This window comes from Talpa europaea, assembly GCF_964194135.1.
Source record: "Talpa europaea genome assembly, chromosome: 4".
NCBI lineage: Eukaryota > Metazoa > Chordata > Mammalia > Eulipotyphla > Talpidae > Talpa > Talpa europaea.
In genome coordinates this window covers 130428159-130455875 of record NC_140070.1, presented here as the reverse complement: position 1 = coordinate 130455875, position 27717 = coordinate 130428159, and the positions used below count along the sequence as shown (strand labels likewise).

Here is a 27717-nt window from a genome sequence, read left to right as displayed (position 1 = left end):
TTAAGGAATCAATAAAGAACAAAGAGGATTTAATGATACTAAAGCTGTGTTTTTGTTTTTTCAAAATTAATTACCAGTATACCATATATTAATAGGAAAAAAATCACTTAAAAATATTAAAGTTTATTTGCCCTACAAATTGAATTTTAATCACCTAATTTTCCTCTAGATTTACTCATGGAAAATAAAATAAATAGAAATAAACTATTAATAACCTTTTGACATTATATAAATTTTACATCATAGGAGTAAAAGGCTATTTGCAAGATTTAATTAAACTATTTCATTTTATATAAAATGAAACTAATTCATTGAAATTGTACTGCAATCATGACTAGGCCAGTATATTCCCTCCAATAAACATAAACAAACAACTTGGAATATTGGTTTTTATGAAATGCAAAAATATATTTTAAAAATGATTTGAAATTCTCCAGATAATAAAAATTTTAAGGGATATCAAAAGAAGTGTGTTATAATTCATGTGTTGTGATTTATTACTTTTAAGGTATTTGGAATTTAAATGCACAGAAGGGAAAAAATATCCAACTTCATTTTCAAGAATTTGATTTAGAAAATATTAATGATGTAGTTGAAATCAGAGATGGTGAAGGTGATTCCCTGCTCTTAGGTAAGTCTGCAATTTAAATATTGTAAAAGTTGCATGATTGAAGACATTAGATAATAGAGAAAGTACTTTTCAATAATTATAATAAACTTTACAACTAGCAAAATGAAAATACAGCAGTAAAATAACTTGTTGAACTTTATATGAAGCTTTCAATATGGAGAGGGGAGTGCTTGCAATAATGACAGAATTATATTCTTCTTGAGCATTCTTAGAAAACCAGGGATAATATTTTTGTGTCAGCAGATCCTATCAACTAGCATTAATTCACCACAATAACCATTACATCTTGGAGATTAATTGCTCAAGATACCCATTATCTGGTTTTCTATGTATTATGTGTGCATCAGATGGCCAAATATAACTATTAAATCAAGTTTTATTTCACTTTAAAAATTGTGTTCATACAAAATAAATTGTTATGAACATTTTTGAATGATTTTAATTTGCATTTCATTATTTTTTTATCTGTGTCTCTGGTACTAGTTTCTTATAAAAAAAGTTTCTGAAAACAATACAAAACTTGACCAAAGTTGATTTTTTTCCTTTCATTTATTGACAATTAAATTATGAAGACTAAGGAGTCAACTGGAATGCATGAAGCAACAGACTTTACAAATAAAAGTGTTTTATCTAACTATGCTTTTGACTCATGTTCTGTATAATCAGGATGAAGCTACATGATCACTGGAACCAAAGCAGGAGAACTCTAAAGGGCATGTCCTATAAAATTAAGGGGAAATAGGTGGGGAGGGTTTCCCAGACTCATGAATCCATCACTCCTGATGTTGGGTTCTTAAAAAACATTTCACAAGTTATCTAAAGTGCAAGGTTTCTGGAAAAGGATTTTGAGATTCATACTCAACAAATAAACAATGAAAGTCTTGAAGAGACTTTGGAGGCTAGTGCCAGCAAGAACTAAGGTTTTCAAATTTGGTTTTCATATGTACAATTATAAACATATTTTGAGTCACTTTGCTATTTTCAAATTACATTGTCTCTCTAATAAAAACTTCAGTTTTCTCATTATCTAAGAGGAATCATTTTTTACCATGTTACCTCTTAATATTTGTATGTCATTGAAACATAAATAACCACTCAAAGTATCTCATAATTATGGTTTTCAAATTTTTTAGGCAAGATGTTCTCTTGAAACAGAATCAATTTTGGGGATTCCATTATAAAATATTTAATAAGATGAATGTGTTTTTTTAATTAGCTTAAAATTTAGTGAAGAATATTTAATTGTTCATGAAATCCCCATTTGAAAACCACTATATAGGTTTGTATTTTCTGTATCTCATTACCCCATCTTTCAAATTATTAGTTTATGGGTTTATGATTCAACTCACAAAAAATATGAAATAATTTGGGGCCAAATTTTACTATCATTAGAGATGATAGTCTCTAATGTTTTATACAATCATTATTTCGGGAAATAGCATAAATTTTGAATAGTAGTGACTAAGCCAGACAAGATGAGTAATTCATCATTAAATTGTGGAGATAAGGGCCTCCCCGGTGGCGCAGCGGTTGAGCACTGGGTTGCGAAGCTGCCCGCAGCCTCTGCAGCGCCGGTTCGATCCCCGGCTGCTCCCCGGCCACCGGAGGAGGGTCCCGCATGGAGCGCAGACCTCTCCTGCTGCCCGCTTCTCCCCTCAGCAGTGTACTTCGGTCCTTCTGCCTGCTCTGCTCCCTGCTCTGTCTCTGGTGAATTCTCTCACCCTCCCGCGCTTCTGATTGTACCCAGTGCATGTATAAACAAAACAACCAAATAAATAAATAAATAAAACATGCCTCTATTAAAAAAAAAAAAAGTTTAAAAAAAAAATTGTGGAGAAACAGAAACTTCAAATAATACTGAAAAAGATCAACAAAGCAATTGGCTTTCCTAAAAGCAGTGTCCAAAATATAAAAGAATGTGCATATTTATTTGTACATAGCTACTTCATTAGCAAACCAACTTCCAGGTGATAGAATCACAAAATGGGTTATATTTCCTTCTAGATTAAAAAGGTCATATCTCTGATTTTATTCATTTTCCTTTGGGGCAGCTGTGTACACAGGGTCTGGTCCAGTAAAGGACGTATTCTCAACCACCAACAGAATGTCTGTGATATTCATCTCCAGTGATAATGGGGCAAAAGGGGGATTTAAAGCAAACTTCACTACTGGCTACTACTTAGGGATTCCAGGTAAGTGTGCTCAAATTATATGTTGCATTGCAATTTTTTGTGCAAAACAATAAAAGCATATAGAATTTCAAGATCTAAATATGATTGAAGATTTTCACTTTAAAACATACATTGTTCATCATCTTAAAGAAGATTTTCTTCCTTCCTTAATATCTGTTTAACCACTATCTGAATTTATTCAGAACAGCAATCCATATTTTTCAACATATCACATGACTCTCTGTGTCTGAAGAATCATGAATTTTGTCCACTGGAAAATGCCATTCTAAACATGAAGAGTGGAGTTCTTGGGGAAGATTGTCCTGTTCCTTTTGCCAAAAGTAGTTTCAGAGAAGATCAGGGAGACAGGCAACTGAGTTTTTTGAATACCAACAACATCCAATTTAAAAATTAACATCATTAAGTTCTTAGAGACAAACATCATAAAATCTCTGCTATCATGAAGGATGAAAGAATTTGATCCTTTCACTGACATGTACAACCTTCTTACTCTAGATTTTTTTTATCACATCTAAAACATAATCAGCAGGAAAAACTTTGGGCCTGCCTGCTCATCATAGATATCTAAATCTATAACCATATCTGTATCTTTACATTCCTAAGTAGGGGGTATAATATAACTCCTTGCATTCAACAATATACAGAGAAATTTTTATAGCTTGCCGCTTTCTTTGGACTGTAATATTTATTTTTTTTCAAATTGTTGTCAGATAACTCAGTGGTTTTCGCTAGGTCTAGATATACCAAGAGTGGTATAACAACTCAATTTGCCCTCAAGAAATTTGGAAAACCATGACCATCTTTGGCAGAGCAATTTTCTGCTGAAACTCTACCATAATCGGATTATTCTTTGAGTTGACTAGAGGCCTTTAGTAACAATTTGTACTGTACATTTCTTGGTCATATGTACTCAAAAAGTCTGGCACTAAAATACCCATATTTTCCACAAAAGTTGTTGCACAAAAGCATGGTGAAGATTGCAAAAATAATAGAGATTGCAAAAATAATAGCATAATGTGGAAAAACATGAGAGTCTATCATGGGCATGAAAGAAAAACATTAAGACATAACTATTTAAAAATAATAGACTTCCAAAAAGAAAAGAATCAATCAAAATTAACAGTAAAAGGTAAAAGGGGAAAAATTATATACATTCTGGATCTGATTAAAGAGGCCTAAAAACTCAGTCCTACTGGTTTCTGTAAGAAATGAATTAGCAGGAATCAGTGTTATAAAATTTCCTGTTTAAGTTTTAAATTTCAAGAGGAAAGTTTTGAGCAAATTCCTAAGCAAAATAAACATCATCATTGTACAAAGTTGTTAGAAATTAGATCAGCTTTATATTTCACTCATTTTTTAATGAATATTTAAAAACAGGACCTCCCTGGTAGCCTAGGGTTTCAGTCTCAGCACTATCACAGCTATGGCCTGAGTTTGATCCCCGGCCAAGGAGCTGACCCACATGGTACAGCAGACCTCTCCTGTTTCACCCCCTGCTCCCCTCAGCAGTGTATTTCAGTAGGTCCACCTGTTCTGCTCCCCACTCTGTCTCTGGTGAATCATCACATTCCCCCACCCCAACTCTGGCCTATACCCCAGTTCTTCTATGCAAAAAATTAAAAATAAAGAAATAAAAAGGGTGCTGTGATATTTCTACATTTTTGAGGAAAATCTACTTCAATAATAATAAATAAGCATCAATAGAATTCATATTTGAACACAATAGAATTATGTGTTAATTTCTTCAAAGTATCTTAAAATAGAGGCAGCAAACACCAAATACTGGAGGAGAGAGTCTCCCAACTTTTATTCCAAGAACGATGTCATGGAAAGAAGTATTATATTTTTTTAAAAATTGGAGCTGAATAATAAAACTAACTGAAAGTTCTAACTGATAAGGGGTAAGGTAAATTTATAAACCTAAATAACTGAAATCATTATCAGGCATTACCCCATTTATAAAAATGAAAGCATCTTAAAACAAATTTTGGAGAAATAGCTGCTTTTTAAGCCTGTATTTTAAATTATAAATGAGGAATAAAAAAGTAGAAAAAAGAGTATATTGTGAAAAGGAAGACAGCAACAAATGTCTTCCATCAAAATATTACAGTTAGTGATTTTTAATAGTCTTATAATGAGATAAATAAAACATAAAATACTTTGAAAAATATTAGATGCCTTTTATATTCAAGAAAAGCCAAGCAAGCATAATCTATTATTGAAAATACAAAATAGATACCAGATTTATGGTGTAGGGGTTGCCTATATTTGTTTGCTCTTTCACTAGTTTTCAGTTACTATTAATATGTCATTTAAGAAATAGATCGTTTTAAGAGCAATTTCTCTTGATTGAAGGTAGAATGAAGCCTTCCATGGCCATCCCTGTGTGGTGAGTATGCCAGGAATGTGGTTTCACATTCTTTCTGGACACAGATAGAGGCTGCCAGGGAGCAGAAAATGAAACTAGTGGGTTGTCATCAGCACAGTCTACTCCCAGCAAGAATTTTGCTCTGAAAGATTGAAAAGCAATTACAGAAGCAGGGAATTGGCAAGGGGAAGATAATCAAGCTAGTAATAGAAAGAGATCAGGTACACATCTCTGTTTATATTACAACTCTACTCTGGTGATCATTTTTGAAAAATATAAGAGATATCATAAGCTTTCAGCACTTATGTGCTTCTTTTATGACATAGTTAGGGGCTGCTTGCAAAGCATTAAATTGAAATATGAAACAATTGTATAAGGTATTTTGTATCTCCTATTTTTGTCCTGTTTTAACCTTTCTATATACATTAAGCTAGAGTATGTGAAATTTGGATTTATTAAGATCGGTCTCCAGTAAATGCCTCCTCATTGCTCTTTTCTGATACTTGGAGTCTTAATTAGGAATTCAACAGTGCTTATCAGGCAACTGTGGAAGTGACAGCTGATTACATCCAGGGGGTTCAAGCCCTCCCCAGATTGTATGGCATGTGCTATGGAGATCATTTCAGTTCCATTTTAAACCAAGCATATGTTGACTGAATGAGGCAGGGTTACTAGAGACTTCATAAAAAGAAGATAGGAAAATTCAATTCTTAGCAATATTTCTTCTTTCTTCTCTCATCATGAGCATAAAACAATCAGAAATAAGATTTCAGAGGCCACAGAGAATTAAACTTTGGGATTAAAGATTCTTAATGAACCTAAACTGCTATATGTTGCAAAGAATCAGAAATGAATTCATGCATGTAAAAAAATTTTGAGTTAATTTATGCCTCTCCTCAGAATTTATAATTTTTATTCTGTTCATCAACAATAGATTATTTTGCCCCATTCAGCATCATTTCATCCAATGCATACATCTTAAAGAAACTAATTATTCTGCATTCATAGAGTATAATCCTGGCAGTTTGGGCTAGACCACAAAAAATCAATTATAATTTTCAGATATTTACATGTTTTCATTTATATATTTATTCAGAAAATTAAATTTGCTTCCAGTCAATGAATATGTGCTTTTCCAGTTAAATATAGCCTGACTATACTAGTAAAAGAGTAAAATTACCAATAAATGTATTTATGATTAAATTATTCACTTTGAGAACTCTTTTCTACATAACAATTTATCAAGCTATAAAAACAAAATAATGAGATAATTTAAAAATTAGTGGTGAATTGCATTTTATAAGTATGTTAAGATAGTTGATCATGGATATGTAATTAGTGCTGTCAACCCTGTAAATATATACTGAGCATAGATTTAAAAATACAATATGTATATAGAAGACATGTATACCTAGTTTTAAGCTTTCCTATTTTCTAAAAGATTAATACAGGGAAGGTAATATAAAGTCAGTTAACATCATTAATTCTTGCCTGTAGAATATGTCGTTGTCTTTACCCATTTAGCATCCCACTAATCTTGTTTAAAAAGTGTGTGTTTGTGAAACAAATTAACAATTACATTTACAAGATATATAATACTCCCAACAGTATTATATTAGAGATGTGCAACCTACTTTTCCCATGGCATAAAGATTTATCAAAACAACCAGTCTTCCTTAAAATATTTTTTCTTTAAAGTAATTTAGATTTTGATTGAAAATATATAAAATTTTTGAAGTTTAAAATAAAGTATATAAATAGCTTCAATTATTGTTATAAGATACCCAGAGGAATGTCTTAGACATGATTTTTTTTCTTGCTTATTTGGTTATCAGCAGGAAAAAAAAACCACTGGGGCATATGGAAGTAAGAACATTATTTTACAAATGTCAGTAAAATGAATATTTTTTTTAAATGTCACTATTTTGCTAAGAATATTATTTATTTGGTTAGGTATATTAAAGGCATTTCATTATCATTGTTTGAATATATGTTTAAGATATAAATAGTTCTTTTTGACTAATTATAATAAAGAAAAAATCAAAATCAACAAGCAACTATAAACCAGAGACACACTATGGGGTGAGTGGGGGAGAGGAGGGATTAGGGTCAAAATAAGTGGGGGTGGGAATTGTATGGGGAATATAACCAAAATTAAAATGCATACATTGTGCAGAAATGAAAAAAATGATGTAAGAATTATATAAAATAGAATAGATGAAAATAAAAATAAAAATAAATAAATAAATAAATAGTTCTTTTTCCCATTTGACAGTTAAGGAAACATATTATTTTATTTGCCCAGGTCAAAAATAAATAAAAATATAATGGCTAAATTACAGCTCAACCCAAAGTCATATAATCCTAGAATTTTTCTCAGTATGACTATCTATGCTGAAGACATATGAGTGGAAGAGACATTAATTTCTCCAAACCCAGGTACCATCTTCCTTCTCAGGGAATTCAAATCCCATGTGGCTCTCAAAAGAGATACAAATACCTGTGTGGAGCTAGATATCCCTCCCAGGCCATGATCAGAAAAGACCTTGAGGGAAGCTGACCCTTCTCTCCTGGTGAAATGTAACTCTTTAAGACCAGATAAATGGGACCTCCCCGGTGGCACAAGGGGTTAAGCACAACACTGTGAAGCAATCCACAGCCTCTGCGGCACGAGATCCATCCCCTGGCCAACAGGGAGCACCTACATGGCGCAGCAGACCTCTCCTGACTCGCCCGCTGCACCCCTCAGCAGTGTATTTCAGTCAGTCTGCCTGTTCTGCTCCCCACTCTGTCTATGGTGAATACTTTCACTCTCTGCAACACTGGCCTGTACCCCAGTTCTTATATGCATAAATAAATCTTTAAAAAAAAAAAGACCAAATAATTCCAAGTACAGCAGTACCCAATCCTTTTAAACATGAATATTTTCCAGTACACCTTTTTTGGACATTCAAACTCTAAAAACAACTATTCTCTGCCTTCCTGTTTGCTCAGTTCCGTGTTTGCTTAGCCTTTTAATTTTCCATGCTTTTGCATTCTGTGAATTATATTCTCGTGAGTCCAAACCTGCTTTACTTGTTTGAAACTTCACCCCCAACTTATAGAGTTTCATGTCTTTGGGACACTTTTCTCTGCTGAATAACATTTTGATTGAACTTGCTGTCTCCAGGGTGGCCAACTATGGTTCTACCAAAAGGCAACAAGCACATTTCTGTATCATAAAGGTTTGTTATTTGGATGGGAAAGCAAACAATCTCTCTATGCTGGCGTCACATACTGCAATGGTTTCTTCTTATACAAATTTAGAGTGGAGATATTTATTGAAAAAATACTACTGAGAATTTGTAAGGGAGAAGTGTGTGCCAAATTTCAGTCATCTCTTAGAATTGTCCCATGCTCTGTTGCAAAGGTGATACCTAAAGTTTTATCCGCACTCTTCTCAAGTCAACTCTGGTTTCAACACTATTATCATTGTGTTATTCTGAGCAACTAAGTCTTTTTTTTTTAAGAATTATTTATTTATGCATACAAGAACTTGGGTGTAAGTCAGAGGTGCATGGGGTAAGAAGATTCACCAGAGACAGAGTGGAGAGCAGAACAGGCAGAGCTACTGAAATACACTGCTGAGGGGAGCAGCGGGGAAGACATGAGAGGTCTGCTGCACCGTGTGGGTTGCTCCTGGCCAGCCAGGAATCGAACGGGTGTTGTAGTGGCTTGCAGTAGTTTGATATTGCTGTCTTTAACTCCGGTACCACCAGGGAGGCCCACAACTAAGTCTCAATACAAAAGCAGGCTCAACCATGTGCTATGGCAAAGAGCTGATGTGTTAAGGGGCAAATATGAGACAGGTACTCCAAAATCATCTTTCATTTCTTTATCCTTTACAATAAATATTCTTTCCCCATAGAGCCCTGCAAGGAACATCATTTTCAATGTAAGAATGGAGACTGCATTCCAATGGCGAATCTCTGTGACAGTTTTCCACACTGTCAGGATGGCTCAGATGAAAAGCATTGTGGTAGGTTTTATTCTTAGAATAATACTTTTATCACTGTAGCCTATGGATTTTATAAATTAATGGAAGATTGTGAATGTGCTTACTAGGACATGCTTTGGTGCTTTTTTCATATGCATATCATTCTTGGTGAATTCAGCAATTCTGCCCCCATTCTGGTTAGGAAAAAAATTAACAAGAAAGCCTTGACTTTTTGTTTGTTTATTTACATTTGGCTATATTTAATAACTTTATGTCTAGGAAAAAATATATATATAGGAAACATAAATCATCACAGAGGCAATAGCCCACATCAGACTTTCTAGCCCTGTTCATATTGACTGCTATTCTCTGTACCCTGCCTATGTACAGAGGAATCTCCATGCTTTTTTATAATTTATTTTCTTAGACTTGGTCTTTTGCATTCTTATTTCTTCAGTATATTTTTCCTTTGCCTTTCTGAGTCTTAAGTCAGTCACCCTGCCTTTATAACATGAGTATTGGTACTATGTCTTATTTTTATTTCTACACACATATTTCATGCTACTTATTATGTGCCAGGCATTATAACTAAGTGCACTAAAAAATGTTAATATGGTGAAAACTAGCTCTATTTTAGCCTTAAGAAAACCAAGCCTTGATGAAGTTAAGTGACTGCCAAGGGCTTGAGCTGTTTTAAAGACAAATTTGTCTAAATCTAAGTCAATAATGCCCTCATTCTTCTCATAATAGGAAAAATATATAAACAATAATGTTTGCTTACAGAATTACAATATGGTGTTTGTGGATAAAACAACCTTTCTGATGTTTTACTTATTTGATAAACTAGCTTAGCTTGGCCCAGTTCCTACCTGGCCACTAATGGACTGAATGCCTGTCCAAAATGGTTATCAGATGGTGAGGAAGAGGATAGAAACCAAACAACAAAGGAATAAATGGACAGAAAATAACTTCTGGAAAAAGGAGTAGGAAAATCTGCCTTAGGCTGATTCTGAACTTTATAGTTTTCCTGTTTTTAGAGACTAAGTTTCTATGATATCACTTTATTTTCTGTTTTGCTGCATTGATATGCAATGAACTTGTATCTCTGCCTTTCTCATTTTTAGTTATATGAAAAAGCAAAGTTAAGTCTACCAAATTTGTATTTTTCAACTTAGCCCTCTATCATACTGTAAACTCAAAACATTGCACTTTTAGTTTAGAGTCGATTGTTTACTTTGATCTACTTTGGTCCAAATGACCCTGTTGTGATCTAATCTCTTTAGTGCGTCTTTTCAACTCAACGATGAAGAACAATGGTTTGGTGCAGTTCAGAGTTCAGAGTGTGTGGCATGTGGCTTGTGCTGAGAACTGGAACCCCCAGATTTCAAATGATGTTTGCCAACTGCTGGGACTAGGGTAAGTAATTCTACTCTCCCCCTCTTCAGGGATTCTCAAGCTTTTTTGATATCAAATTGGATTTTCAAAGAAATTTAAAACTTATGACAGTTATGAATCTAGAGAGTAAAAATCTTTACTTCATTCCCAATAAATTAACCATTGCCAATAGCCTTTCTATAAATATTATGTAAATGCAAATTTATAGAAACATTACATTATAAAATATTTTATTATATGATCCAATGGTAGTTTTCTTACACAGGAGTTTTTTTTTTTCCCATGTCATGATATTTTCTAAACATTATAATTTTTTAAAATAACATGACATTTCATTTTTATCATAATAGATATAACTAATTGGAAGGGTACCACAGAGAACATACTTTTGTTATATGTTTATAACATGTTCACAATGGGTCTTTTGTAAAATGTGTGGCAGAACAATGGTTGTGTAAAAGGATGCACAAAATTTTAAGACTCTTCCAAGAAGGGTAATCCAAGTGATAATTTCATATTTGTAATGCACCAAAAATTTAATATACCTCCCAATCTAATGTCATAATATAATGAATCAAACAGAAAATTCACCATTGCTTTTACCTTCCCATCAGTTACAAAACTAGTAAGATGAAAAATGGAAGGTATTCAGTAGTAATAATTTACTTCCTTTAGATGTACAGTTTACCTATCTGATTTTCCATATGACCCTTCAGCACTCATGATTTGGGAGACTTAACAACATTGTGTAACACATGTTATTTTTATCACTTATAACAGTCTATTGTTTATTTCACTTACCATAGTAAGTTATGAAATCATAAGAACTAAATGTATTTTATCCATTATTGCATTGCTAACATCTAGAATTATCCTTATCTCAAAATATTGTGCCAAAAAATGTTGTGGAAGAAATAAATTATTCATTATATATAGGTACACCTGTATATGTAAATACAGATATAATTCACTAACTTGCCCAATTATAACTCATTATTTTTTGTCCTCTACTAGAAATGGCTTTCTAATTTATTCTAAAAAATTCTAATTTATTCTAAAAAATAATTCTAAAAATTTATTCTAAAAAATTGTACTATTTATTCTATAACATTACAAAGAAAAATTGGAGTCTACATCCACCCATACACAGGATTTGGCAATTGTCTCAGCTATTCCTTAATAAATAAAGTCAAACATAATTGATTGCTTCTCTTATATGGGGCTCCTCTTTCTGAGAAGTTCACAAAGAGTTTAGTAGTTCACAAAGAGTTCTCATGCAATATACATATTTTCAAAATTTATTTCAAAGTGGCTTTCTTTTAACTTAAAACATATTTCCCACTAGAAATAGCACCACATGCAGTGATTAGGTTTTCAGTCCATCCTGTAATAGCTGTTTAATTTCTAGTAGATGGAGAAAGTTATACTCTACTCAAACCAAGATAGACCTAAACACAACATGTAGATATTTACCATAGAAAAATGGCTGAGTTAAAGTCAGAATATCAAGAATCTCCCAAAACTTACTGCAATTAGACTGAGAACTTCTTTCAACTCACACTATCTCCTAAAATGCTACTCATTCAGAATTCCCTAGTTCCAAGCCTCAGGCTGGTGAAGTCAGTCTCATCAGGAAGAGCAAGGAACGAAGTGAGTCATCATCCAATGTGTAAATAATCATCAATTTAGCTTATGTTTATTAGTCAGAATCTTCCTACACTTTATATGTATATGTGTCAATTCCCTTTTATTATACATTATAGCTTGCATTCTAACAAAAAAACCTTTCAACATGATGGGCTTTCAGACCTAGAGTAGCAGAGGGTGAGTTGTAATGTTTTTTGATGAAATCAACAAAAAACTGAAGCTGACATTTATTTACTTATCTTGTTACTAGTAAAGCACCAGGTAAGTGATATTGATTCCAAGTTCCTACTTGAAGACTGATTTCATTTAATAGTGACTTCATATAGGTGAGGCCATAGGAAGTCATTTGCTTCCACTTCTAAGTTGCCAGCGATACCTGAGGAGCAGTTTTACAGACTCAGAACTTAGTTTGCAACGATTAGGCTAAGAAGATTGGTAACTTCAATTGTTTCCACAATTGATGCCTCAGATGCCCTAGATGATTGGGTTTCCACCCCAGAGGGGCTGGTGTTCCAATCCGCCGCCTTTCTAAGTATGATTATAAACTCAGGCATTCTTTTCAATGTGGTTTGTGAATCTTAACTAAATTGTTTCCTGGAGGATATATGGAGTTAAAGGAATCATTTGCAAAGGTCAAATACTCAACATTTGTTCGCCAGAAGTTTTTTAAAATGAATTTGAGTAGAATGTATTGGGTGATGGCATCAAGCTAATTTCTGCCGTTGCCTGAGACAATGTCCTGGAAAGGACACATACTTTTCAACAGTTGCTAATATAAATACATTATTTTGATGACTCCGGGATCAGAAACCCAAGCATTAGCAATGAAACTGTGTCTGTTCCATGCATTATATTGACTTTCTTGCCTTCAGTGTGGTGGGGATAGAGATATAAATGCTATAGATAATTGTAATATATGTGATAAATACAGTGTGCTCTAGGAGAATCTACTCAATTTGGGCATGTTGGGGAAGGCTTTCTAGAAAATGCCCTATGTGGAATGGATGACAGCCAATTCCGCACAACTGTGTACTATATATTTACAAGTTTTTACTTAGGTAGATTTTACTCTCTAGTTCACTGACCTCATCTTCTGGCAATCACAGTGCTTCCAGCAGGAGGGCCAAAGAACTGGATTTTTTTTTTTTAGTGTTGCAAAGCAAGTAGTGCATCTCTCCACCGTTGAGCCGGTGTTCGTGATAAAGGTCAGGCACTGACTTTCTTCAGAAATGAGCCAGTAATCTCTGCAAAGTCTTTCATCTTTGGGCCTGCACTTATTGAGTAGTCTCCGTAGTGCTCTGGCAATTGAAAGACAGTTACAGCCTTAATGAGAATTTGTTTAGACTGGTGCATAGTAACTTAAAGAAAACAGTGCGTTTATGGTTGTGGGAATTTCACGGGCACTATAACCAAGATGAGAAAGCATACATTGTAAAAAAAATGAAGAACAATGTAAAAAATATATAAAATAAACTAATAATTTCACAAAGCAACAAAAAAATAAAAATAATAAAATGATGTGTTTTGGTACAGTAAAAAATAATTTTGGACTCCATTTATTCAAAAGACACTGTAGTCTCTCAAAATTATTTCAGCAGATTGGGTACAAAATGCAACTCCCCCCCAGATTCTAGGAAACCCTATGAGGAAGATTGCGTTGGTTTTGCCACATTTTAAATAAAACACTGTAGGGGCAGGATGGGCACAGAGCAGAATCTCTATGCTCCAAGCAGATGGGTTAAAGGAGAGTGTCCTGGAGCCCTCAGTGGCTTTTTCAGGGTTTTATTGGGATTTTTACCAAGCATATGGCAGGCAGGGTGTCTGGGGTCCTGGGAGACTGGCAGGCCTCCCAGGTCCCCGCGAATCTTCACTCTTTCTGGGCTCTCTGGCCTTCTCTCATGGTCTCATTCTCTCTCTTTTGCTTCTCTTCTGGTGGTTCTTTTCCTGCTCCTTCTGTCCTCTGGCATCCTATGATGCCACCCTTATAAGCCCAGTTTCTCAGCCCAGGTGTCCCCGCCTACGTATGCCCATACCCCACTCCAGGTGCGAGGCATTAGGCATGCATTCAGGACAGCAGGATCCATCATTAATCCTAATGGTGGGAGGGCAGAAAAGGCTGACGATCATTTACTTTACAAACACAATTTCATTTTCTGTCATTTATAGCATGGGTAAAGTGATAAAGTACTTTGAATGACATTTTCACGTCTCTGAGCAAAGTATGAGAGAAAACATCTACTAATATAAGAAACTTAGTGATTTTTAACATATTACCTCAGAAAATATACTACCCAGTTACTACCCCAGGAAATGAATTATGCAGCTGATTGTCTTGTTAACATTATTAAAAATATGATGCCATCAACTCTGCCCAGCTTTACAACATGATGAAAATTCTCACATCTTGAAGGTAGAGTTGGATACATGCAGATGCCGCTCTGAGAATCTGGGGTTCATTTTTAAATCCCATAATAATCCTGTACAAGAGACATTCAGTTCAAATATCAGATACATCAAGTTGATCCTCTTGTTCTCAAACCCATAAGAAATGAAATCGCTTCAGTGTTCTTCCATTTCAGAGGTGTTTTGAAAATGTTGGGGTTTGAGGAGTTAAATATATTTTTAATAAAGCTTCCCAAAAACATAGAGCATCTTGATTTAACTTCCTATGTAAACACCAGAGCATTGGTAGCCACAATACAGCACTGGATCCTGATAAATAGAAAGAATCTGTGTTTTATTTCATTTTAGTTTAAGAAATGGGTAGACAAGTAAACACCCTGTGCTGATATATATTTTCTGTCACTGTTCCAAATTTTCAATTATATGGGAAAAGCTTTAATATAAAGCAATAATAAAGATATGAGGATTAGCAAAATAAAATATTACCTTCAACCTCAAATGATTTCTTTTAATTTGCTAATTTTACACAGAAATAGTTTTATAATATTATCTATTATTTTTAATTTGTGAATTCAACACTAAAAGGAAATTTTTACTTTGTTCTTAGCTGTGCTCTTAGTGTGGAATAGGTAGGAGGGAAGGGTAGGTGAAATGATTAAAAAAAAAAAGCAACTTATTTTACTAGGTTTAATTGACCAACTTAAAGAATTCATCATTAGCCTGGGGTACAAATTATCATCCTGGTATTCTTCCTATTTTAAAATTAGAAATACATTGATTAAAATACATATGGGGAAAATAATCAATAACAAGCTGCAGTGACTATAACTTTCTTTTTTTTTTTTTTAATTTATACAAGAGCTGGGATATAGGCTAGAGTCACGGGAGGGTTAGAGGATTCACCAGAGACAGCAGGGAACAGAACAGGCAGACTAACTGAAATACACTGCTGAGGGGAGCAGCGGGTGAGACAGGAGAGGTCTGCCTCACCATGTGGGAATCTCCCTGGCAGGCCGGGAATCGAACTGGCACTGCAGAGGCTGCGGACAGCTTCACAGTGCGGCGCTCAACCCACTGTGCCACTGGGGAGGCCCTTTCGAAGATTAATATTTAAAAGGTTTATTATATGCCAGGGTTAGGAAAAGGACAGTAGTCAGGTAATTTTGTCTGCTATGGTTCTAATAATGATTAGAGTATCAAAGATGAACCTAAACTATATTTTTAGATGTACATAGCAACTACAATGTGATAGGGAGATAACAGTAGCTTGCTTAGTGACAGAATTATAGGTTCTGCTAATAATATGCAGTTAGTCACCTACATTTGTATTGGAAGTAAAAACTAAATTTCCATTCAAGAATAGTAAAAATTAAGATGCAGTTATTTCTCATCCATTTTCAAATCCCCTCCACGTTATCACAGACGACTAGGGACTCCAATTCTAATCTAATTTTCATTAGAAAAACTTGATTCTTTAAGAGCTCCAGGTGATTCAGTTGGGATGGTTTCCTCACATTGCAAAAGCACTATGAGCCTGTGGGTCCTTGTTTCAGTTAAAACATAGAATTTGTACAAGCATCTCCAAAGTTTGACATTTGGTTTCACCACCTATGTGGAAAAACTTAATAAAAAACAAAAAAAAAAGATAAGATGGGAATTGGTAGCAAAAATATAACTACTGTCTTCAACTTTGAGTATTTTTCTATTTGTTAACTTTCAGACAAAGCAAACAGAAACTAAAAAATACATCAAACATTTTTTTCTACTGTACCCAGAACTAAATACTCTTGAGGACAATTTCTGAATTAATCCAAATGGTTCTTTATTTTGTTTTTTGACAGTCTCTTTTAACATCTGCAAAATATTTCCCCATAGCTCAAAATAAAAATAGACCTCTCTAACAAGGCCATTGTTACAAGGGTAAAAAGCGAAAAAAAATGGCTAACTTTTTGGTTACCACAGTCTGGCATTATTACTTGTTAGATAAATTCTTGATTTTTTTCATGAAGTACGTGAAAACATATTATTGCTAATGAAGGGCCTCTTTTATGTGACATGTCATTTATTTGTATTGATACAGCTCACGAACAATTCTCCTAGTCTTGAACTTTTACTTTGACATATAATTTATTAGGTATTTTGTTACCTGAGGGAGATTTATATGCCAAGGAAGTTACAGAAAATATAATTATATACACAAAAAGTTCAGAAAATCCTTTTTATGCATTGGTATGATTTGGAGCACTTACAAGTAGTTTTCTGCACTGTATACTAGTTCGTTTATTATGTAAAAGAACAGATTATATTTTTTCCCAAACCAATATCCTTTACTTTTGGGGAAGGTTCTGGTTCTTTGGGAAGGTGGAGGTTTCTATATTCTAAAATAGAAACATGTAAGGATAGAAAACTTTCACCTTGTGAAATGAAAAAAAAATTTCTTGTTCATCCATTTCCTTCTAAAAATTATTTCCAACTGTTCAACCTATAAGTAAAGCTATACGTTCTGTGAGACCAAGGACAATTTTGAGTAAAATTGATAAATCTAATAGAAAAGTACCTTCATCCTCTTTTTTTTTTAAAGATTTATTTTTATTTATACAAGAGCTGGGGTACAGGCCAGATACGCAGGAGGGTGAGAGGATTCACCAGAGACAGAGTGGGGAACAGAACAGGCAGACTGATGAAATACACTGCTGAGGGAAGCAGCAGGCGAGACACGTGAGATCTGCTCACCATGTGGGTTGCTCTGAGGCCAGCAGGGATAGAACCGGCGCTTCAGAGGCTGAGGACAGCTTCACAGTGCTGCGCTCAACTGCCTGCACCACCAGGGAGGCCCCCACCTTCATCTTCTTTTCCTTCAATTTTTCCCTTCCTTTTCCACTTTTTTTTATCGCCTTTATTTCTCTCTCCCTCCCTCTTTTCTATGCCTTATTTTATGCTTTCTTCTTCCCTCCTTCTTTTTTCCTTTACTTCATTTCATTCTTTTTTTTCTTTTCCAAAAGAAACTGAGGATATTTTTAAATAAACAAAGAATATGATCTATAATATTAATAGACTTGTAGATGAAAATAAGGAGGTCAATGATAGAACATATAGGATCAGTGCAATTGCTAACATTCCTGTCTGAGATTCCTGGAAACTCACACTAAAAGGAAAAATTTTAAAAGGCATAATTTTCATGAGAAGCTAGGATTTATTACCAGTTCCATAGGGAGTACAACTCCCAACTCTAAATTCTAAAGGAAATTTTACATTATGTCCTTATGGAATAATAATGCATGGAAAAATATATTTATTGAGAAAACTTCATAGCAAATATGGAGGTAGATGTCATATATGTCTTACTCAAAAATAAAAAGCCCATAAGCAGCTGAAAAAATAACATCATAAAGGTCAAGGTTCAGGGTTTAAGACTATGTTGTCCATGGAGATCCTGGCTCTATGAGTCTCCCTGAGTATCTTTTTTATCTGTCATGTTCTTGGTAAGAGATGGCAGAAGTTTGTTTCCCTCTTAATACCATTGCATTTATAAGATAACAGAGAAAAAACACTATTGTTCTTAGTAAAATAGTTTTCCCAAAATAGTTAATTAATTAGGTGAAGATAACTTTTGTTGCATTTTTTTCTTTCCTCTATGTATCACAAATGTTAAGAGCTGATATCAGAAAAAATGTAAGATTTATTATATACCTGGGTGCTAAGAGTTAATTGTGCAAAGTCTGTTGCTATAAATGTGGTGAATGAATAAGCAATTGTAGTTGAAATGTGTCCAGTCCACTCATGGGGCTACCTAACTACCCACATGTCCTGACTCCCTTTGCGGGATGCTTGCCTCAAACTCTTTCATTCATCATTCCCCTGCCTGTTCAAATGCTCTCCTCCTCCTTCTGTCCTGCCAAATCAATCCCCTTCCGTCTTTCCAATCTAAAAAGAAAGGTCCATCCTTCTCCAAAACCCTTTTCAGGCTAATCCCACCTGGCTCGATTCATTACTTAAACCTTTTGGGGTGTGAAATGAGCTACAGCGCCTGGCTGCAGCATTTGCAACATGTGTTATTATTCTTTTTAGTTTTTCTGGGTCCAAAAGCTTCAAACAACCCTACCTAAGCTCCTGCTTCAGGGAGGAAATCTTATCACAGCAAATACAGTGTGAGGAGTGAGACAAAAGAGGGAACCATAAGCAGAGCGTGAGAAAAGAAACTGGAGATTTAATGCTGTGCAAGACACCTTGGGAGAGCCTTCTTTCTCTCCCTAGAATTCATCTATGGTTATATTTTTATACTCCAGATATGACATAAAAAAATAGTTGGTTGCATCTATATGCCTTTTTGCTCACATAGAATAAGGATTCCCTGGCGTTGAGGAGCACTCTAAGGGTACATAACCTATAAAAATGTTAATGAAGGTTTAGAAATAGGTAGTCAAAGGCAAGAAAGTAATACTGTGTGGAATGGCATTTCTGTATGATACCAAACTTTTATTATTTCCAACAACTATGCAAATGTGTGATACAATTTTCTAAATCTGCAGAGCTGGGACATTTTCAGAATTAAAAAAAAGATGCAGACTCAAGATGTAATCTTGACAATTATAAAAATAACTAGTTTTCTTGCAAGAAGAGGAAACTGAGGCAGAAAAGGACTCAGCTGCACACTTTTTAGTTACAGAATTTAATATAATGTATCATCTCAATTCAATTTTTCAGTTTTGAGACTTTGTTTTTCAAATGTGGTTTCATATGTAGTTGTTAAATTTGTATTTCTGCCAATAGCATTTTAAACATATTTTTATTGTCCTTTTTAAGACACTTTTTTTAAGTAAGGTAAAGTTTGTTCCAAACTTCCTTCTGCCACATATATTCAGCTTACTGTGAATACAAACTGAAATAAATTATATTCAGTCTGAAAGGATGAATTCAACTTGACAGGATTTGAAAATTCAGCTCATCTGTCTCAAATTAGATTCCACATTCTAATATCCACACTGACACCTGGAAATGTTTTCATGAACTGATGGTCCTGTACACCACCGCTAGGTTGCTGATATCAATATTTACTATAACAATTTAATGATGCAATTACTTTATAAATTTTTATTAAAAAGAATGTTTTATCCTGTTTCTCCAGCAAACACAAAATAACTGATATCCACCGTTAACTGTAGTCTGTATTCTCATGTTAAGTCTGAGCCAAAAATGGAAAGAAGACAATCTCAGAATATAAAATATGTGTGCTTCTTTTTTCCTCCACATACAGACATAATCTCAGTTTCTCTGCTTGATAGAGAAAACAACACTTGCAAATTCTAGGGTAGAATAATCAGCATTTACCAAATATTCTTTATTCTTAAAAGCCTGCCTCTGCTTCCTTTCTTCTAGCATTGGTTTATATTGAATATTTAACTTCCAGTTTTGTTATGGTGAAATGCCAGCTATATGCATGTAATAGATACTAGAGTAAAAGAACTGATTTATCGATAAATTTTTGGTATTTTTTCAATTTAATTTTCCCACATTTTGTCTTGAATTTCCAGAGGAATTAGCACAAGAGTCTTAAGGTCACGTCTCTGAGACATATTTTTAGTAAATTACCCTTCAAAACGTTCCCTCAGGCAGTTAGGAGGGTCTTAAAACAGATTGCTTATCAAGTAATTAGAGATCACTTTGGACACCAGAAAGCAGATCCCTGAACAAGCAACGAAACAGATTTCTATTTGGCTGTGGCAGTAGCTCACTGGCTAACAGGTGTCAGAATCAACTGAAGGGTTTATTAAAAGAGAGATCACTGGATCCCACCTCGACGACCTGACTATGTGGGTCTCATTCCCGGCTGAAGCTAATTGTGCTCATCTGTAGAACACACTCGAAAAGCATTGGTCATCGAGAGTCAGGAACAGAGAAGCTACCTAGAAGAATGTCCAACGCATGTCGGCACACAGGAGAATGACACTAGGAACCTAAGCAAGAGAGAAGAAAACTTTTCCTTCCTTCCACTTCTGATTTTTTGGTTGAGCTAATCATTAAATTGACATAAAATAGATTTATAGGAGAAAATCATATTGTCATATGTGTGTATATATATTGCATATATATATATATATGATTTCCATTACAAATATGAGACTAAGACAGGCAATTGATACTTACATGCCAACTTGAACTAAGGAGAAGGGGATAGGTGTCCAGGGCTTCCAACAGGAGGGAGAAAATTCACAGCAAATGAGAAGAGCAAATATTTGATAAACAGATGTTTGCCTGCCATGCAGAATAGTCTTTCTGTTATAAAGAGTTATCTCTGGTAGTAGTTTCATAAATTGGGAAACAGCAATTCTGTGAGGATGTCATTAAAATTGAACATTATGGAAACCATTGAATAATATAGAAACATCAAGTGATAAAACCAGATACATTAATTAAAATTAAATTTTATATCATTATGGGTGATTCCATTTTTGACTTGTACCATCTTTTGGATAGTAAAATACTTGACAATTTATGTTAAAATATTAATTTCTGCCTGAGGGGGTGGGGGGAAGCAAATATTGTTTAAAAATCAACAATGATGTAAAAAATAAAAAAAAATTAAAATAAATTTAAAAAAATTAAAAAATAATCTCTGAATGGAATTCCATAAGTTTTCTCAATGTCAACAGCATTCAATCAGTAGAAATTTGACTGATGGCTTTTCGTTTGTGCTTTTTGTTTTGTCTGTATTTATTTTTTTCCACAGGAGTGAAAACTCATCATTGTCAGTTTCCTCTGCTGGAAATGGGCCATTTGTAACATTAAGCACAGCACCAAATGGCAGCTTAATACTAACACCAAGGTGGGTCTCAAAATCTGTTCCTAAATTGGAAAGATGATAAACTTTTCAAGTCAGTGAAGTTTTAATAACACAAACTAACCATATAACCTGGAAATCTATTTAACTTTTTTCTTTAGTTAATCTTAAACTGAATCTAATTGATCCTATCTGATAACATCACTTAATAATAAACACACACAGAGTAATATATATGGTATGATTGTTAATATATTTATTACTTTATTCTAAGTGGCATATATATGATATATATATAAATAGTATATATTATTTGACTGTCTTACCGTGTATATGAGATATGGCGTGTATAGTTGTCTAGCGTATGGCAGTGGTCTAATAAGTTTTAATTCCATACCCTTTTATTTTTAAGCCCAGATTCATAAACAGTTAAATCCCATTAAAAGAAATTGTAAGAGTTGGGATAAATAGGCCCAAAGTTGATGAGACTGATGATTGCAACACAAATTAACTACCATCAAAAGAAACAGAGGGAAAAGTCATGGTGTTATTTTCTCTGTTTTAGCAAATAGAACATAAATATTAAGTGAAGAAATCCAGACCCACAGTTGTGCCTCCATCTTCTCTTTTGTTCTTTAAAATTAGGTTCACAACTTTTGAGACTGTTTCAAAAAGCAGCGTCTTTCTTGTATTCAAAGATCTGTTTTAGCTTGGATGATGTCATTTCTCCTGTTTGAACATTAATGGTATTTTTTGCTGAAATTGACTTCTGCAATTTACAGTTCTATTAAAGATCAGCTATGGGTGGGAAAAAAAAAAAACTTCAAAAACCACAGACAAGGGTTTTAAGATGCCGTTGGTGGTACATTAGGTTGTCCATTTTTGTTTAACATACTTAATGGTAAAAAAATGAAAGTATGTAAGTATTCAGCTATTCATGAAAAGTTACGAGTTTTAAATTTCAACCAATAAAACAACTTGATAAGGGAATATTTTCAATTGCACAGAACTTTGCAGTTTAATGTTTTATATGAATGTTTGATGGGCCTTGACTGATCTTGTTAGTTATTGGCAGTGAAATAAAGCATCTTTAAGTGAGAAAACAGACTTCTAGATTTCCATTTGATAAGACATGACTCAAATGACATTCCCACAAAGATCCTGGTTAGTTTGTATATTGAGAATTTTTTAAATTAATATTTTAGAGGTATTTAAGAACGGGTAAGCAAAAGAACAAAGCAGAAAATACAGGGGAAAAAATCATTTTAATTATGTGTGTTTTAGACCAAAACTAGGTTATTCCATGCTTAGCATAGCAACAAAAATACTTGTATCCTCTTACTTACATGATGGTCCTATTGTAGTTATATCATTTGAAAGAGCTAATATTTATAGATATAGCTACTTTAACCTTTCATCATATTAAGCCAGGGGATATCCTTAATCCTTTCCTTGATTAGCTACATTGCCCAGGTTGATAGACCATCAGACAGAGTTCATGATTTTATTGCACAGATTGTATTTACTACCCTATGAAACTTGAGCTTTTGTTAACACCCTTGCACGAGCGGTTGTACCAAAAATAAGGAAAGGGAGTTGGATTCTTCCAACTATGAAAATCGATGCCTTGTTTTCCCATTTTTTCCTCCTATTGTGAGGCATAAGCAAGACTTGGACTTTTTCCCACTGCAGTGAGAAGACCTCTCAACAGGGTAGTCTAGCAATCTGACTAGACAAGACTGGGAATTTTGTTCAATTCATGCAGCTCCCAGCAGTGGACTTCTCTTTCTTCCAATTCTTTGGACCACCGCAGAAGCAGTCCTAGATATCAAGGGAAATATGACCATACATTTATTAACATTGTGTTGTAAGTATGGCACTAGATACATGATATTAAGTGCATATTAGATGTTATATTGTCTATCATGTGACATTGGTAGGAATATCACAGAGATTTCTTTTTAGCCCATACAAAAGCCCTATGGCTTAGGTAGTATCGTTCTACTATAAGATGAGGAAATAGAAGTCCAGTGTTGACATGTGACTTGCACACGTTCATAAAACCTACAGGCAGTTGGGAGATTCTAAGCCAATTGTGTCGAACTTCAAAGTCCTCTACTTGTCTACTCTATTGTGCTAAATTCCCAAGGCAACAACTCACTTTAAATAACAGTTCTGGAAAGGAAAATGAAAAAGCATACCCTCTGAGAGGAAAAAATGTCATATCGCTGGGTAGATATTGGGAGAGAAATTAGTTCATTTTTCAATCCAATAAATATAAACTCATCCACTTATATCATAATACTGTCCCACTGGGCTGAGAGAAAGACAAGGTCATGGTATTTGTTGTCTTTCTTCCTGCACAGAGGGTTAACCTAGACCCGACTCGGGGCCAAAGTCCAGAACAGTGATTCTGTTTCTTTCTCATGTCTCTAAATATACTTAGACTAAGTATGAATACAGTGATTTAAGTCACATTTTCTGTGCCAAGAGAAAGTGTATGTGTGTATAAAAATTTTGATTAACCAAAATACATGGAGAGTGAGGTATCATGTTTAATTTTCTGGCTAACTATTAAGCTGCTGTGCTTACTGAAAAGAAATTCATCATTTTTCTACCTGTGACAAAATATGAAGCATTGCTTTACATCTAAGAATAATGAATTATTTTGAATAGATTGCATTGATGTTTGCTATATGTAGAAAGAATTTAAATGAAACTTGATAGCATGTTACAAAGAACCTACAAAGAATAACCATGAGAGGATAACAAGAAGGGGAGTTGAGGCTTCTTTGGGGATTATAAATACTTATATGTATACCTATATTTATATGCCTTTAGTAAGACATTGCTTATTAAAATATTAAATGTAAATATAAAATATAAGTATATGCCATTATATTTTATTTGAATTTGCTTCTATTTCTAAAGTATATGTCAGTCAGCAACATGAATGCATGCGATTTCAAATAAACTTTATCATGTATATGACAGAAGCACGGAATTGCTTTGATTGTGCTTATGATCACATTTGGATCTGTTTTGTATCTTTTGTTCTTCCCTAAAATTTCAAGCACCTAGAAAAACATTCACAATTATATGCAGTTAAATACATAAATAGAAGTCATTAAAATTATATATGTGTGTAAGTGTATGTTTTAATGTGAAGAGTATCTGCAGTAGTTCCATCAGGAAACGCTGTGGTCAAGTTCATGATGCCTTGTACTATACTGACCTCTAGTGGTTGGTAAGTATAACACAGTTTAAAAACAAATTTGTTTAAATTTTTGTTTCAAACAGAATTCTTGACTTTGAAAAAAGTTGATAGCCAAATATTTAAGTAGGTAATGAGTTTATAAATTATTTATGCCTAAAATTTCTTTTATATTTTCCTATTTTCATTTTCATGTCTACCTCTCTTGGAAGCATGGACTGGGATTCCTTCATTGTTGAACTCCGTGAATGAAGACCACGGTCTCATGAATGGAGTTGGGAACTGAGCAGTTCTCTGATTAGCAATAATGTGTCACTTCTGTACTAAAGAATGATTAAATTCAATATTGGTTCAAGCAAACTAACAATGGTCACAATTTAGTGAGTGTGCATTGTGTTTAAGGCACAATTCCATTGCAGGAAACTTTCTTCTCACAAAATTCCAATAAAGGACTATTGCCCCCATTTTATGGGTGATAAAACTAAGTCTCAAGGATATTGAAGAGCTTATTCAAAATCACATAAAGAGTAAATGGTAACGTTAAGCTTGAAACTGAGGAATTTTCTCCAGTGAATACAGTCTCCCTGCATTTTAATCTGAAACTTTTAAAAGTCCATTTTGTTTTTCTAAAATGGTATAACCCAAAGTATGTTTTCCTGTAAAATGCCAGGTGCACAATTTCTGAAATATAATTGTTCTTCTATTACAGTCAACAGTGCTCACAGGATTCACTGATTATGTTACAATGTAACCATAAATGTAAGTAAATATTTTGGCATGTTTTCCTTCAAAATTTACTTTGAAATTCTAAATAGAGTTGGTATGTTGCCTCAAGTTTTATTATAATGATTCACTCAATAGTCACGAACAGAGAAAATCCAACAAAATAAAATAGATGCTTCCTTCAATTGTTTTAATAGCCTGTGGGAAAAAAATGGCAGTTCAAGAAGTCAACCCAAAGATTGTTGGAGGAAGTCATGCCAAAGAAGGAGCCTGGCCCTGGGTCGTCAGTCTATATTTTGACAACAGGCTTATGTGTGGTGCTTCTCTGGTCAGCCCTGACTGGCTGGTGTCTGCGGCTCACTGCGTGTATGGGTGAGTGTGATGCCACAGCACCCCTTCCCTCACATGATGGCACAGTAGACATTGGGCCTCCATTTCCAGTAACCTCCTAAAACAATTTCCATCGGGGATATGTTCCTGCTGTTTATATCATAAACTGTCCAATCATTTTCCCTTCAAGTCATGTGTAAAAACAGAAAATTAGATTAAAAATCTTCCTTTCTTAGAAAGTTGCATCAAATACTATGTTTCCCACTTACATAAACTTTTTTGTCTACTCACTGGTAAGCATTTTAAGGTATAAAATTAGTATTTATTATGTAAATTGTTCTGTTATCATTCAATTAGGTCAAAATTTATTGCCAACAAATTGACAATATCAAAAAATCATGAAAAGATAGCCCTCAATTTATATATAAAATAAAGTGTGCCCTCGAAATTTATGAATAAGCACATTTTTGTGAATTAGGATGAAAATGTTTATGTAGCTCTCAAGTCAAGCCTCTTTTGATACTCCCCATAACTGAAACTTAGGATAGCGATCATATCTATCTATAAATCCAGGTGGCTGCATTTATTTTTCCCTGTAAAGGCAGCCCTCCCTAGAGCTCAGAGAAGAATTAGAGAGACAGTAAGAAAAGGAGGAGAAAATAAATATTCCCAGACCCAAGAACATGTTAATTTTCTGCATCTGCATGAAGGAAGAAACCTCTTTATGTAATCTCATTATAACACTTCTGAATTAGGTTCCAAAAAAATAGCTTCTTCAAAGAAGATTCAAGACTCAGGGTGATTTCCTGCTCCTAGCTGAGAGAGACTTCCAGAGAATGACCTTAGCTGTGAGAATTGAAATGAGCTTCTCCCTTGCCAGCATCCTTAATCTCTGAGGAAAGAACCAGGTGTGTGTAGGAATGAAAGAAGCATCTGTAGCTGATCAGGTTAAAAGACTAACTCCCTATCAACACAGACATTAAAAACTGTCAGGTAGATGGAGACACAGTCACAGAAGGTTGTGAAACGTGGGAGATACAGAAGGCTGAGAGAATAAGTATTAAAGGATTGAGTTAACACCTAAATACCATTGTGCCAAAGTAAGGGTAAATTGAACTCACAATTCTAGGAAACTGGAAATGAAGACCCTCAGCTAGATTCCAGTTGGTCAGTAACCTGGCCTCTCAAGGAACTGACTCCTCACAGTACTGCCCCATCTAAGTCTGATTCTTACATTCATTACACCCTGTATCTGGGTCAGTAAACTACAGCTCTTCCATATCTAAAGGGCACTTTCTTTACTTTGCTTCCTCCTAATAATTGATCTGCTTTCACCCATAACATAACAAATGTCAGTAACAGTTCATTTCCTTGCTAAACATGATTTGAACCTTTACTTATACAAACTCTGTGCCTTGGGCATGCCATAAGTGGTCGCCTATATCCGAATTTGTAAGTAAAGGTATCTTTAGTTAATAATTCACTGTTTTCTGTTGCACATAGGTTGTTGTTAGTTGAAATGCCTTGTATTAATCTCATATTTGATAAATTTATCTGTTTGATGTTAGTGTATATCATATGCTTTTGAATGTCAACCAGGCTTGCAGTAATACTAATGACATCTTTCAATTATCCACCTTACAGGTGGACTTATTGTGGGTCAGTGATACCAGTGTCATTACTTTTCAAACCTCAAATATATGAAGGGAACAGAAAAGCAGTTTCCTCTAATATAAATATATGTACAGTCATATAGGCCATAAAAGGTCTTTTTTACACCGTTTCAATTTGAACATAGCAAATGTAAGTTATAACTGAATTGTGATAAATTGTAACATCCTCATCAACCTTGTACTTTATTCTCCCCTTAGTCACTAAAGGGCATTATTTTTTTCTCCAGTTGCCAGTTTTCCTTGCTGTCTACTTCGTGTTTCTTGTATTATTTTAGTTTCATCAAAATACATATTTTACTGTATGCTAATATTGCTTGTTATTTGTCTTTTTTAAATCCTTTCTTCAATAAAAAACTTAATTTCCTAATCAAAGGAATTGAGATCAAG

The 27717-nt window shown here is 34.1% G+C and overlaps 1 protein-coding gene across 2 annotated transcripts in view; it reads left to right on the top strand.

The window, feature by feature from the left end:
- TMPRSS15 (transmembrane serine protease 15) overlaps nucleotides 1–27717 on the top strand; it is a gene marked incomplete at both ends in the record, with an annotated part of 89141 nt that overhangs the window by 47873 nt on the left and 13551 nt on the right. For both annotated transcript variants that reach the window (XM_084231742.1, XM_084231741.1), the window contains 7 exons: nucleotides 509–631; nucleotides 2683–2823; nucleotides 9099–9209; nucleotides 10451–10583; nucleotides 21340–21435; nucleotides 25314–25363; nucleotides 25525–25699. In XM_084231742.1, coding sequence (XP_084087868.1) covers nucleotides 509–631; nucleotides 2683–2823; nucleotides 9099–9209; nucleotides 10451–10583; nucleotides 21340–21435; nucleotides 25314–25363; nucleotides 25525–25699 — 829 coding nt within the window. The remainder of the gene's footprint in view (nucleotides 1–508; nucleotides 632–2682; nucleotides 2824–9098; nucleotides 9210–10450; nucleotides 10584–21339; nucleotides 21436–25313; nucleotides 25364–25524; nucleotides 25700–27717) is intronic.